Raw genomic sequence first — 13,371 nt, forward strand, 5'->3', positions numbered from 1 at the left:
AAACAATTTATAATTGTGTTTTCTAGTTTTTTTCTCAAAAGTACATCCAGGTTGAAAGGATTTGTGCCGTAATGACGATATTTAGAATGAAGCGACGCTATTCAAGTCTAAGACTCAAGATCAAACTTCATGCACATCAACTTGGGTATATTAGTTTTAGGAATTATACTTTGTGTGTTATGCTTAGAGATCAATTATTATACACACACGATATTTCTCGTTCTAGCATGATATGAGTGTTTTTGAGAAATATCGAACCTTTGAATTATTGATTTAATAGATAATGTTTTATATATTTTACAAAGTCCGGTAATCTATTCAAAAGAATCTCCAAACGTGTTTGAAATCATTTTGTCAAAGTCAAGTGTTTAAACAAAATCGTATTTTTAAGATTTTGTAAAATGATAAGTTTTTACAAACGATGAATGATATTTAAAAAATCTCTTTTCTAACATGTTTATATTCATGCATATAAACATTTCCTCAAGTTTCATAATTTTTTGAATTATTTACTATTTTTAATACACCTTCGAAAATTAGATTTACTATTTAAAACTGGGTTATGCACGTTTTTCGGTCGCCTGACACTGTTCATTAGTCGATCAATGAACTGCTCTGTAATTGCTAAAAAGTTTCTGTTCAGTCGACCGATCTCCATCAGTCGACTAAACAGTGTTTTCAGTCAACTGATGGCTTGCATCAGTCGGCTGATGGTTTCCCAGAATCAGCCAATGGTTAGCTCATCAGTCGACTAAATAGTGCATCATTCGACCGACAGCACTATAACGGCTATTTCCAATTTTGCTGATTTTTAGGGATTTTGTTGGATTTTTGTGATTTTTCTTTGGTTTTGGGGTTTTGTTTTAAGAACCTATATATATCCCTCAGTCATCAACACTTATAACCAACCAAAGTTTTAAATAAAGTTTGTAAATTTGTTTTGTTTTAAAAAAACGAATTTTGGTGTGTTGTTTATGTGAAGAGAGTTTCACAAGAGGAGGAGATCAATTCGGTTTGAGCATCAAATTTTCATATCTCTATCTCTCTTGTCTTCAGAGAAGTTTTTCCAAACTCAATCTCTAACAAATTTGCATTTTTATTATATCTATAAGCTAGAGTTTAATTGAGTTTGTTTGTATTTATACTCATTGTTTACACACACACCCTTTGAGCTTAAGCATTTTCACATACAGTATATTTTGGGTTGTGGGGTTGTATCTTTGAGAGTGAGCTTACACTTAGTTCTCATCTTTGTATTATAGAACAATTCTAGTATTTAATTATTGAGAACACATTGTAATACACAAGGACACTTAGAGGAGTGGTTGGTGAGAGACCGGGTTAATTCCAAGAGGAGTGGGTTGGTAGTAAAGCCTAGGAAGAGGTGATAAATCCAAACACTTGAGGAAGGTAACACGGGTGAGACAAACACTTAGAGGAGTGTATTGTGCATTGACAATCGTGTGATTTGTAAAACATTATTGGTAAGCATTGAAAACCTATTTGTGTAGTTTTATTTGTGTTAATGGTGAAGAATCACCTCGAGGGTGAGGAGCGGAGACGTAGGTCGAGAGTGACCGAACTCCGTGAACATATTCTTGTGTTTGTGTTTGGCATTGGTGCACTTATTCTCTTATATATTTTCATATCACCATTCGTCTCATGTTTATATCGCCCTTAGATTAAATTTTATATCCTTGCATACAATCATTTTGAATATCATATTTGCTAGGATAATTAGTTAATAAGTTTTTTTTTAATTTGACATCGAAATCGAATTAGATTAGCAAATATCTTATTCACCCCCTGCAAAACGATCACGACCAACGCATGCTCGAACCACACGCTAGGCCCACACACTCGGAGCGGCACACTCAGACCCGTTCGCTCATGCACTCACTAGCATGATAGCAAATATGTGCATTCTAACAACTTTGTTATACCTAATATGACACTTTTGTTATTATAAACCGATTAAAAATGCATTCAATTAGTCAATGTGGGACTAACACTCACATACTACTAATTAAGTATAATTTTTATCTATGGAATCCAACCATATAAATGGTATCTTTCCAAAGAACATTTCTACATAAATCTGTCATTTATTCATTTATATCAATAAAGCCTTTCTCAGTTACAAAAGAAGTCCAAACTAAAGTTCTTTTCATGCTTATTTAGGCTTCGTTTGGATACCATGGTGTTTTTCCTATTGTGTTTTTGTAAGAAAACATCATGGTGTTGTGTTTCTCTTAAAATGTTTTCAAAACACCATGTTAAGTATTTTTGTTTGACACTAGTTTGACCAATTATAACATTAGTATTAAACATATTATTAATATATTATATATTAATTATAATAAAATATATTATTAATAAATGTTATAATATTTAGTTTATATTATTATAGTATTATAAGTATTAAATGTAATGCAATATAATATTGTATAATGTATTATAATATTATATTGTACTTTAATATGCTATATTATATTATAATTATTATTATATTATCATTATTACATATTATTTTCAAATAATTATATATTTAATTATTTTGGTATATCAATTTGTTATTGTTGTATATTATATTAATATTTTTATAATAATGTTATTTTATTATTAATATAATATTATACTATTATTCATATAATATAATATTATTAATAATGTTATTATTATGTTATTACTAGTATGTTATTAATAAATTAATATATCATAAATATTTTAATATTATATAATATAATATAGTTTTTAATATATTAGAGTTTATTAATAGTACTTTAATAATATATTAGTATTTATGATATAAATAAATATTATTATATTATAAATATATTATTTTTACATTAACATTTGTTAGCAATAAATTATTTTATTATTAAAAATTATTTTACATAATAAATTATATTATTTATTGCATAATATATTAATATTTTATATATTATATTATTATATTATGAATATATTATTTTTACATTAACATTTGTTAGCAATAAATTATTTTATTATTAAAAATTATTTTACTTTATAATAAATTATATTATTTATTGCATAATATATTAATATTTTATATATTATATTACATTTACTATACAATATGTTATTATAATATTATTATTATATTTTTATGTTATTATTAAATATGTTATTATTATATAATATTTTATAGTTATTAATTTATTACAATTTATTTATTAAAAAGTTAATAATATTATAGCGATTATAATATTGTATAGTATATTATTATATCATTTTTATATTATTATTTATTATCAATAACTTTTTTATTATTTTTATTAGTTTATTTATATTTTATTATTATATAATACATTATTAACATATTAAATATTGGTATTTAATATGTTACTATATTATTATATAAGATATTTTATTTATTATCTTTTTATATTATTTAACAAATATTACTAATATATTAAATTAACTATAATATAGTATAGTATAATATAATAAGCATGTTGATAATAACTCTATAATAATTATATTTAATATATTATGTTAGATATTATATTAACACATTCTCAAAATCAAACATGAAACACCAAACTTAAAACACCTAAAAGGTGTTTTGAAATAAGTGTTTTGTTTTTAGTTTGAGGATGATTTAGCTTAAAAAAACACCCTGGTTTTCAAACGCGTGGTGTTTTATTTTTGGCAAAAACACCATGAAAACAAATAAAACACAATGGTTGTTGTAATATACTAAAGAAATGAAACGAAAAATGGACAAGAGACAAGAGAATAAGATAAATTGTAATTTTCATTTCATCTCCTTTTTTCCATACATCCACCAATTTATAGATACATTGTGGAAAACAAAAAGACATTGGACTAATGAAAAGTCACCAATAAATATTCCACATTAATAAAGTAATGTCCACATTCATTTTGTCTTTTAGGTTTCCACAAAATGACTTTTGGATTTCAACACTCCCCCTTGGACATTACTTCGAGATGTCAATGCCTCATTAAAAACCTCGCTAGAAAAACCCAGTGGGATAAAAACTAGTCGAGGAAAAGAGTACACGACATTAGTAGATTCTTGTTGCATTAATGTCAATGCCTCGTTAAAAACCTCGCTAGAAAAACCCAATTGGATAAAAACTAGTCGAGGAAAAGAGTACACGACATTAGTAGATTCTTGTTGCATTAGTTGCCTCATTAAAAACCTTTAGCTAAGAAAACCCTGTGGGACAAAACTTAGCAAAAGGAAAAAAGAGTACAACTATAGTCCTTCAATGCACAATCTTCGGGATTGCGTTGAAAATTCGCTCCCCCTGATGTCGACAATCTTCTGAGTCTATGCTAAGAAAAACCCAATGGAACAAAACTTAGCGAAAAAGGGGCAAATTATGATAATAGACCTTCAGGGCCCAATCTTCAGGATTGTTCTTTAAGAATTTGCTCCCCCTGAAGAAGATAGTCTTTTGAGCCTATGCATATTGTGAACATATTTCTCATAAGTTGACGTAGGCATAGATTTAGTGAACAAATCTGCAAGATTGTCACTTGAGCGAACTTTTTTGATGGTGATTTCACCATTCTTTTGGAGCTCATGTGGATAAAAGAATTTTGGCGTAATATATTTTGTCATGGTTCCTTTTACATATCCACTGCTCATTTGTGCAACACAAGCTGCATTGTCCTCATAAAGGACAGCGGGGGAAATATCATCTTTCGCTAGACCACACGAACCACAAATATATCATATCAACGATCTTAATCATACAAATATCATCTTTCGCTAGACCACACGAACCACAAATATATCATATCAACGATCTTAATCATACACATTCTCGTGAGGTCTCATATAAAGCGATAATCTCTGAGTGGTTAGAAGAAGTAGTCACCATGGTCTGCTTGACAGACCTCCAAGAAATGGCAGTACCACCACAGAGAAATACATAACCAATCTGGGATCTGGCGTTATGGGGATCAGACATGTAGCCAGCATCTGAATAGCCCACCAATGTCATATCTTGGTTTCTTTTATAGAATAGTCCAAGATCTTTTGTTCCTTGGAGATAACGAAGGATATGTTTAACACCATTCCAATGCCTCCTTGTAGGAGAAGCACTATACCTTGCTAGCAAGTTCACCGCAAATGCTATATCAGGCCTGGTGCAATTTGCGAGATAGAGAAGTGCTCCAATGGAGCTCAGATAGGGAACTTCTGGCCCTAACATTTCTTCATTATCTTCTTTGGGTCTAAATGGGTCTTTATCCACTTCGAGGGACCGGACAATCATTGGTGTGCTAAGTGAATGAGATTTGTCCATATAAAACCTTTCCAAGACCTTTTTCACGTAGGTCGACTGGTGTAGAAAAAATTCCTTCTGGGAAATACTTGATCTGCAGGCCGAGACAAAACTTGGTTTTTCCCAAGTCTTTCATTTCAAACTCCGTCTTTAGGCATGAGCTAGCTTCTGTAAGCTCCTTGTGTGTTCCAATAATATTTATATCATCAACATAAACTGAGATGATACAGAAGCCATTTTCGGATTTCTTTATAAACACACAAGGGCAGACATCATTATTTGCATATCTCCTCTTCAGGAGGAAATCACTCAGTCGATTATACCACATCCTACCCGACTGTTTTAAGCCGTATAATGACCTTTGCAATTTAATACTATACATGTTGCAATTTTCATTTTCACTCAATTTAGGGATTTTAAGTCCATCTGGGACTTTCATATAAAAATATTAACATCTAATGATACATATAAAAATATGGTCATGACGTATATATACTGCATATATAAATTCATAGTTTCTGCCATAGGTATTAACTTGCGGAACGTAATACAATCACTAATAGGAGAATATTTTACATCTAAATCGATGTCGGGTCTCTGCGTGAACCCATTGAGCTATGAATCTCGCTTTATATCTCACCACCTTACAATTCTCATTTATTTTTCTTACGAAGACCCATTTATATCCTGCAGGGATATATGAACTACAGGTTCAAAATACTTTAGCGAGTTCAGCTCAGCCTTAATTGCCACTTCCATCTCACCTAGTCCGAGTGCTTCAAGCACTCTATTACCGACATAGGTTCTGGATCCAGATTATTTTCGGAGATAGTAAGAGCAACTGTAGAGGCAACTATGTTGTCGACAACTTTTATATTTCTATTGTATATTTCTCCTTTTTCACAAATTCGTGGCCACTTCAAAGCTTATTTTATGTCAACCAAATCCTTGTCATTTCCCTTAACGTTTGGATTTGGCCGTTCCGCATCTCCAGTATTGTGATTATCTAGTGCACGTGCAATTTACTGGAGATTCCATCTTCAGGATGAACCTCTTCTGGAGGTTATGGGAGTGACTGTCTTTCTATATATATAATTTAGTTTGCCGCGAACTTTTATCTTTTACACTAACATGTTTTATATGCTTCTAGCACAATATGCTTCTGGCATACTAAATCATCAATGATATATTCAACATGAATATGGGGCTTAGTCACTCTTTTCTTGGCAGATTATCATGTGAACTTCTGGTTTAGTTTGATTAGTACGTGGATATAAATATTGAAGATCTTTTTTACCAATGGAATTTCTTGACATTATTTTGTATTTTGGGTACTAATCTCCCCCTAATGTCGAGAATTGATCTTCAATAATAATGCAGTCAGCGTACTAAGTTGTAAATTGATCCCCTAACATGGGCCATAGGTACTAAATTATTGACGGAGTTTCATAAATAATGTATGTACCTTCACCGAGGTCCCATAGAGGTACGCTATGGTGGTAATATAGAAACATGGACTGCAAATAAATAATACGCAGATGGGAAATGTTTTGCTTCTACACCACGTATTAGATAAAGGGGGAAAATTATAGACTAATAAAACATGCATAACATGATCACTCCTGGTCACCAAAATCATCAAGCTCCATCTTCAATAAGTCATCATCGTCCATATTCATATCTCCCATCTTCAACAGATTATCATCATAATTGTCATCTTTCAGGGTCATGTTTGCTTCAGGCAAACTGGCATGATGTGTTTCACCATGTTTTGACTTCCCCTTTGAGTCCTTCAGCATTCTCTGATAGGCCTCAACCAAATGTTTTGGTGTACGACATGTGCGAGACCAGTGGTCCTCACATCCACACCGATAGCAAGCTTGCTTGTTATTAGCAACCTGTTGATGAGAGTTAGGCTTGTTTGAAGGAGATCTATCCTTGTTCTGACCCTTGCCACGGTCCTGAAGACCATAAGCATTGCGACGACCACGACCTCTACCACCACGATAAGACCCGCGACCACGTCCACGACCTCTACCATGTCCACGTCCATGAGTATTACTCTGATTTGTGGCATGTGCTTCAGGCACAGCTAGCGAACCAACTGGTCTAGCATTATGGTTGCGCATCAGAAGTTGGTTGTGTTTCTCTGCAACTAGTAACGCAGAGATCAATTCAGAGTGTTTTGAATAGTTTTTGGTCCTGTACTGCTATTGGAGTACAAGATTACTTGCATGGAATGTAGAGAGGGTCTTTTCAATCAATTCAGCCTCTGTAATGTTCTGCTTACAGAGCTTCAGCTGTGAGACAATGCGGTGGAGGGTTGAATTGTATTCAGTTACGGATTTAAAATCCTGAAATCGCAAGTTTAACCAATCATACTGTGCTTGCGGAAGCATAATAGCCGTCTGTTGGTCAAAGCGATCCTTCAGGGATTGCCATAGAACAGCAGGATCTTTTTCAGTAAGGTACTCATTTTTCAGGTCTTTGTTGAGATGATGACGAAGAAAAATCAATGCCCTCATTTTTCAGGTCTTTGTTGAGATGAAGGATCTTTTTCAGTAAGGTACTCATTTTTCAGGTCTTTGTTGAGATGATGACGAAGAAAAATCAATGCATTTGCCTTCTGGGCAGAGGTGCTCTGAGAAGCTGGAGCAATAGTGTTGCTTAAATCATAAGAATTCAGGTAGATTTCAACATCTAAAGCCCAAGTCAAGTAATTGTTGCCATCAACGGCAAGCTCAGCAAATTCCCTTTTGATGATGTCAGACATTGTTCAGAAATGCTATAATTATCAAAAGAAGATATATCAATCCACCAAATTTATAAAATATTGCACTATACAAAGTGTGCATACAAACAGAAGTGAATAAACAAATCATTAGTTACAATGCATGCCGCTTCATTTTTGCTAAAGCCGAATATTCATTCACTTTACAGAATTTACTATAGAGTTCAAAAAACTTGCTGTGATTGTGCATAAGATTGTGTAACGTACTCGTTTAAATAAAGCTACATCATACTTAATATATATCTTATGTCGTTAATAGTAGTGCACGTTGACAGAGTTTAGATAGTGCTCAACATTAATGTACTATGTAGTAGTTTATTTCAATTACTTGACTGCGCATTACTCATATCATAGTTTTGTTTGTTAAGAAAATTAATGTGTTACTTATGTGCGTGTATGTGGTTCTACCTTTCTACATGGAGTGAATAGTCCCCAGTGACTGGATATATTACATGGTATCCTCCTTGAGGAGATAGGAGGCTTAATGCCAGATTTAATTATGAAGCAAACGGCTTTGTTGAAGTAAAAAGAAAAAAATAATTTAAGAATGTATATCAAGTAAACCAACCAATCTCCAGTGATTAATATGCAATATCATGACCATCAAGTGTGGAATGTGATTCAGAATATAAGTATCATGTACTGCACTGTCCAGGAAAACAAGAATAAAAGGCCAAAATGAATTAATTTCATAAAAGCATAATTTAAAAAAATGGAGATCATGACACTGGGAGCTTTTATAGCAATGGAAATCATTGCTCCACTCTTGAAGGTTTAGACACTATGTCTCTCAAGTGATACTATATTTGTAAACAATTAAATAATTGAATTACCAAAAATTCAATATTGTGTATCTCTGTTCCATACATTTTTACAATCATTGTAGTATATTATCCATATAACAGTCTCCCATTTCACCTTGTTGTAATATGAAATTTAAGTACTATCATATTGATTAAAGATACTAAAGTTTTCAAAATACATCATACTACAGATTTCAACATCAAATAAACATAGTCAATATATCATCATCACATGGTTCCAAAGTAAATTGCATAACATACTGTTATAGAGGCATAATCGATAATGAAAACATGAAACTTTGTAAATAGACAAAGGTCAAATGTATTATTACCTTGCAGAAGATATATATTGAAAAATCTATTACCACGAACCGATGATCACGAACCGGCTAGAGCCACTCGTGCTGATAACGTGTTGTAATATACTAAAGAAATGAAATAAAAATTACAATTTATCTTATTCTCTTGTCTCTTGTCCATTTTTCGTTTCATTTCTTTAGTATATTACAACAATGGTATCCAAACGGAGCCTTAGTTTTTAACAAAAATGCAGTCGACCATCAATCAAAGTAATTTCGAAAATAAGAAAGAAAAGGAATAGAATTAATCCAAGATCTGCAGCTAGTTTTAAAATTAATAAAGACTGAATAAGTGTCTATATATGTGATCCTTAATGCAATCAGCATCTATATAAAAATAATTATTGTGTAGTTAACATGAAGACACGTTAGCTAGGCGATTTTGTTTGTTACGAAATTTGCCTGAATGATCATCAATTCTTTTTCATTATATAAATATATTCTACCAAAGGAGAAGCAACTTAATTATTTTTATTTGCAATTTCCTAACAAATCATAAAATTAGAGAGGAGCCAATAAGATGCGGCCACGTTAATCACAAGACTGGCACTAGGCATTGTGAAAGTAATTAAAAATGTCATCACATGAACTAATTAATTGGAGCCACACACTCGCTAGATTATGCAAGTACATTGATTTTGACCCTCCAATTATCTTAAAATGATTATAAATTACTTACCTCTGGTTTTCTTCTTCAAATTATGTGGCCAGTGTCTAACAAATTCTTTACTTGCGTAGAGTTGAAGTTGGGTAGGTGACCAACTCATTGAGAGTTTACAAGCATGGGATTGTTTAGTGTATGTTAATGTACAAAGATTAACCTCTTGCATGGCCGGGCTCTTAGTGATTATGACAAGGAGTCTCCCCATGAGATAAAAAATAAAAGAAGCGATGATGGCTAAGAATAAGAAAAGGATGGAAATGTTGTGACTCCAATGATATAGATGACGAATATGATAAATAACGATTATTAGTGTTTTAATATGGTCAAAGTATGGGGGATTCTTTCTCATGTGTATATATGATAATAGAACCAAAACGCAAGCCATTATCAAGCTTGAGGGTTCCAATTAGATCACAGGAATCAAAAGATCACGTTGTACAAATTGTGTACTATAGAAGATCATAGAAGAGTGTCTTATGTGTTTGTACATTCACAACATCTTGAGATTGCTACTAGCAAATTTGAGTTGTCAATCAAACAATGTGTTTAGCATGATGATGGATCAACTTAAGGCTAAATTATAGTATTGAGTAGAAGTGAAGAGAGGGACATTATTACAAACTTGTTCCCCCATCTTACAACATTTTTTGGGTGAAGATTATCCCTACCAATTTTAGATGCCACGGGATACAAAACACAAGCTTTGGAATTTAGACAAGTCAATTTTATGTGTTGTGATATTTACTAGATAAACCCATTTAACTAATCCTTTGGAAATTCCAAGCTTTAGTAATTGTTATCTTATCCACAACAATACTATCCTAATAACAAGCTTAATTGCCATTTAAGTAAACAAATGTAAAATCTTATATACTTTGATGAAGTGGGTCAACTTAAGCAAACATGCTACAATTATTTTGGGGTTGTGTCTCTCAAAGCAAGATCAAGATGCTAAACAAAATGTCTTAGGGGTTGACCCCTACAAAATCTTAGGCATTGGAGGGGCTCGAGAACATTAAGAGAACTAATTAATTCTAAGCATTTTTAAGGCAATTGCTTAGTTAATCCCCTTTAAAAAATTATATCCAATATATTCTATATGATAAATATTAATGATTAGGACCTTTAACTAACTAGCTTATATTATGTAAGTTTATTATTATTTCTCTTGGAAGTTCTTGACTTCGAGAACTTCACTTGACCTTGGGCTCTATCAACCAAATTCCTTAAACCTCGCATCAATGCCTAACTTATTCTAATTATTCTAACCAATCCAATACGCCTAGTATCATATCTTCCAGATGACAATGACATCTTAACTAAAACTAGCATTTGGGATCATATTTATTTCTAATTTTGTTTCTTTTGGTGTCTCTATTAACTTAATGCTTTTGTGATGTGCTCATTAGAGAACACCATATTATATGAGTCGACGTCGCGATATAATCCAAGGAGAAAAGGACCCACACGGTGTAAGATGATGTGGCATTCGGCCCCACAAGAGATATTTAGGGTTGATTTGATAGGAGGGGAGGTAGGATGAGAGATGGGCAAACTCACTTTTAACAGGGGTTTTTTTGAAGGGGAAGGTGAGATCGAGTGAGGTGCGTTAGGAAAGAGAGATGCAAATTAAACTGAAAAGTGAAGAGAGAAAATATATTGGTTTTGGATGTACAATGTGAAGAAAAAGAATATTTTCTTATAAAGTCTTTTACATCCTCACATATTTTACATAATTATTCATTTACCTTTTCTTATCCAAACCTCATCTAATCTTTATTTTTCACAAAGGATATTATTATACTTTACCTAACTTATCACTTCCACATTTCATCTCATCTCCTCAATTAAATAAGAAAAAGTCATGTACCTCCCTTCGTCCTCTCTACAAATCAAACAAGAAACACAAAAATATATATGTACTTCCCTGCATCTTATTACACTTCACCCCACCTCACATCCCTTCCTCATACATAGCCCTGTCCAAACGGACCGGCCAGCCCGAACCCGGTTGGCCCAGGCCGGGTCCTGGCCCAAGCCCGGGCCTGAGCGGGCCAGGCATCGACGGTCCCTTTTTTTTTACTTTTTTTTTTAATTTTCAAGAATACATAGCCAAAAATTAAACCTAATTTTAATAAAAATAATCATATTATTAATCACTTATAATTACAAAATTTACAAATACAAAAAAATATAAAAATTAAAATGATAAAAATAACTTCTTTATTAATAATCAGTTAATCATCTATAATTATAAATTTATTTTGAAATTCGTCACATCACGATAGATGAATACATCCTAATTAGCTTGACACATACTCATCTATATCACTATCATTTGTATTGTTTTCAAAATAATTTATCATAAATTTTCAACTAAGAAATAAAAATTGTAAATTGATGAATAATATCTACTCTTTATATCTAACTGCTAGTCCTAACTCTTCAAATTTATCTTCAATATCAGCCATCTGATCGATGCATTGCGTTCTCTTCTCGTACCTCAACCAATCTTGTAGGCACATTATCGTCTGTACAGTATATGGATCTAACGATGTCCTATGATCGTCGATCAAACGTCCTGCTGTGTTAAAACGGATTCCGAAGCTACCGTAAAAACCTGCACTGTTAGTAAGTCACGAGCCATGATGAAAAGTATAGGATATGAACTGTTCCATATACTTTCCATTATTGCAAAACATCTAAACTATTATTTTAATATTTAACTAAAAATACAGTTAAATATTGATCAATTTTAGAAACATGTGTTGTGATACATAAATAACTAGTTTGTGTTCTAGATGTCCAAATATCAGAAGCTAAAAAAAATTATAGTTTAAACTTTGAAAATAAAAAATTATTTGCTTGTTCCTCCTGATAATATTTTAAAATATCACGTTGACAAGTTTGACAAGAAATTTTTTTAAATACGGGATAAAAACCATTTGTAAACATATCTTCAAATTCATCATCTTCTACTAATTTAAAAGGAAGATTTTTAAGAATAATAAACCTGATGACGTATTTCCTAGCTTAGATTGCGTCATAGTTTCAACTACCGAGACTATCAGAAGATGAGGATTAGGAGAGTAAAGATTATCGGATATTACCTTGAGGCACCTGACCTTTGTTGTGTTTATCTAAATAGTGTTCGGTTGGTGCCGTTCTTATGATGATCTTGGAAAATATGGTCGCACAACACACACTTAACCTTCTGGGTGAGAAGCCTACCGTGTTCATCCCTGGTGACTTCTATCTTTTCTAAAAAGTTCCACACATCGGATCTCGGCCTTTTAGGAGCTCTTTGTGCAGAATCGTCGCCACCAGAGTCAAGATCAACATAGGTAGGAGTAGGAGTAGTAGTTGTAGCTCTTATAGTAGGAGTATTAGGACTCATTTCAAGATTGGGAGTTGGGTTTTGCCCTTCATAATCAGAGGAGGAAGCCATTCGATTGAAGAATTAGAGAGCTGC

General features: G+C 32.3%; 1 protein-coding gene across 1 annotated transcript; it reads right to left on the bottom strand.

Annotated features, from left to right (window-relative positions):
- On the bottom strand, positions 6,899-7,807 carry LOC109821054. Its single transcript, XM_020387248.1, has 2 exons — positions 7,513-7,807; positions 6,899-7,431 (listed from the first exon to the last, which is right to left on the bottom strand). Exons 1-2 carry the CDS (start codon positions 7,805-7,807, stop codon positions 6,899-6,901), a joined length of 828 nt encoding a protein of 275 aa, XP_020242837.1.

This window comes from Asparagus officinalis, chromosome 8 (assembly GCF_001876935.1).
Source record: "Asparagus officinalis chromosome 8, Aspof.V1, whole genome shotgun sequence".
Taxonomy (NCBI): domain Eukaryota; kingdom Viridiplantae; phylum Streptophyta; class Magnoliopsida; order Asparagales; family Asparagaceae; genus Asparagus; species Asparagus officinalis.

Coding starts and splice junctions, on each gene's coding strand:
- LOC109821054 (XM_020387248.1), bottom strand. CDS start 7,807: ATGAGGGCATTGATTTTTCTTCGTCATCATCTCAACAAAGACCTGAAA. Junction 7,432..7,512: donor CCTCTCTACATTCCATGCAA/GTAATCTTGTAC, acceptor TACTAGTTGCAG/AGAAACACAACCAACTTCTG.